We start from the raw sequence: 1,569 nt of genomic DNA on the forward strand, positions 1-1,569 counted from the left end.
TTTTAGGATCCACTGCTGATTGAAACCTAACTTTGGAGTATTTAAATTCTTCTTAAGAGATGTCAACATTGAAATGTCACAATTGTTACGATGAGGAGAAATTTAAAATACTAGTAATATATTTGCAATGATTACAATATTTCTTAAGAGACGCCTCTAATGATTTTCCATAACAAATCATGGAAAAATCATTAATCCACATAAATCATAATTCATTATGTCTTTTTTCTTGTCCTGCTGTCTGTATATAATCAAAAGCTTGAATGCTATCTATATATGAAAATTTAATACATATACAGAGACATAACAACTTATAACGAAAATTTACTTTTCCAATTTCAAGATTTTGAAATTAATATACTTCAGTTCTTGCCTTCTTGGCTGAATAATTTACAATATAAAAAAAAATCCCCAAAATATCCAAAATCATTTCACTAGGGCAGAAATTGTATCATATGTCACTAGCAATAATCGTCTGTGGGTGGTTCCATAGCATGACATTGTCTACATGTGAGCAGCAATGACTTGAAAAATCTCAAGCAAATCCCAGATGATTTGCTCACCTTCTTCTTCTGATGATCTTCTTTAGAATTAGAATTGCTTGTAACTGATCTCTTGGAATCTTCCCTTTTAAGCACAGGCAAAGGCAACGGAACAATGTGTTGCCATCTTTGAGAAGATCCATAAAGCTGAGCCATAACAAGTTTACTAGCCATAGGTGACGATGATGAAACCGATCCAAATTTCCGAGTCCCATTCAATAATTTCCTGCTCCTTTCCCAATTCTCACTTGAACTTGTTCTTCCACTGACACTGCTGCAGCTAACGCTGCTTCTACTGCTATTAACACTGTTACTTCTCGATGACATAAGCGAACTCTTGCAGCTGCTCGATCCTGAAATGGTGCCATTTGGCGCCGGCTGTGGTGGAAAATAATGAGGCAATAGTTTTCCGTTGTAGAATAGATGATCGGCCGGTGAATTCTTTTCCGGCGTCAAGCATCCAAATTCGAAATCGGAATCTTGAGGAGTGCTCGGAAATGAGAAGATGTCTCTTGAAATGTTCTTCTTCTGGCCTTCCATTATTTTTTTTTTCTGGATAGAAGAATATTGGGTGGAGACTGGAGAGAGTATTTATATATATTTATATTGTATGGAGGATTAAAAGACAAAAAAAGAGAAAGAAAAAGGATGTTTCAATGGAAAATTAGAAAAATAAGACTTCGTAGGGTGGGTATGAATGATGAGGGTCAATACTTGCCAGCTCAATCTTAAATCTTAAATCTTAAATGAAATAGATTTGGTTATAATAATGTGGGATGTTCCTCAGATTTATTTGCTAAATCATGCCTATGCCAATTCAAATTATTAGACCAGAGGCTCCTCCTTTAGTCCTCTTGATGTAACATTTACATTTTTTTTTTATTAATATAGAAAAAACGTGTTAAACTTCAATATTTAAATAAATATAATTCTACTAATTTCTACATCAATCAAATTAATATTCTAGATGCTAAACTATAACCAAATTAATTTCAATATCATATCATTTAACAAATTGTTGGTTTAG

At 33.3% G+C, this 1,569-nt stretch overlaps 1 protein-coding gene across 1 annotated transcript; it reads right to left on the minus strand.

Annotated features, from left to right (window-relative positions):
• Positions 1–302: 302 nt before the first annotated feature.
• Positions 303–1,212, minus strand: LOC136220661 (uncharacterized). The gene has a single exon (XM_066008460.1). The coding sequence runs from the start codon at positions 1,080–1,082 to the stop codon at positions 462–464; it is 621 nt and encodes a 206-aa protein (XP_065864532.1). The 5' UTR covers positions 1,083–1,212; the 3' UTR covers positions 303–461.
• Between the last annotated feature and the right edge of the window lie 357 nt (positions 1,213–1,569).

The sequence above is a fragment of the Euphorbia lathyris genome, chromosome 2 (genome assembly GCF_963576675.1).
Source record: "Euphorbia lathyris chromosome 2, ddEupLath1.1, whole genome shotgun sequence".
Taxonomy (NCBI): Eukaryota; Viridiplantae; Streptophyta; class Magnoliopsida; order Malpighiales; family Euphorbiaceae; genus Euphorbia; species Euphorbia lathyris.

Coding starts and splice junctions, on each gene's coding strand:
- LOC136220661 (XM_066008460.1), bottom strand. CDS start 1,082: ATGGAAGGCCAGAAGAAGAACATTTCAAGAGACATCTTCTCATTTCCG.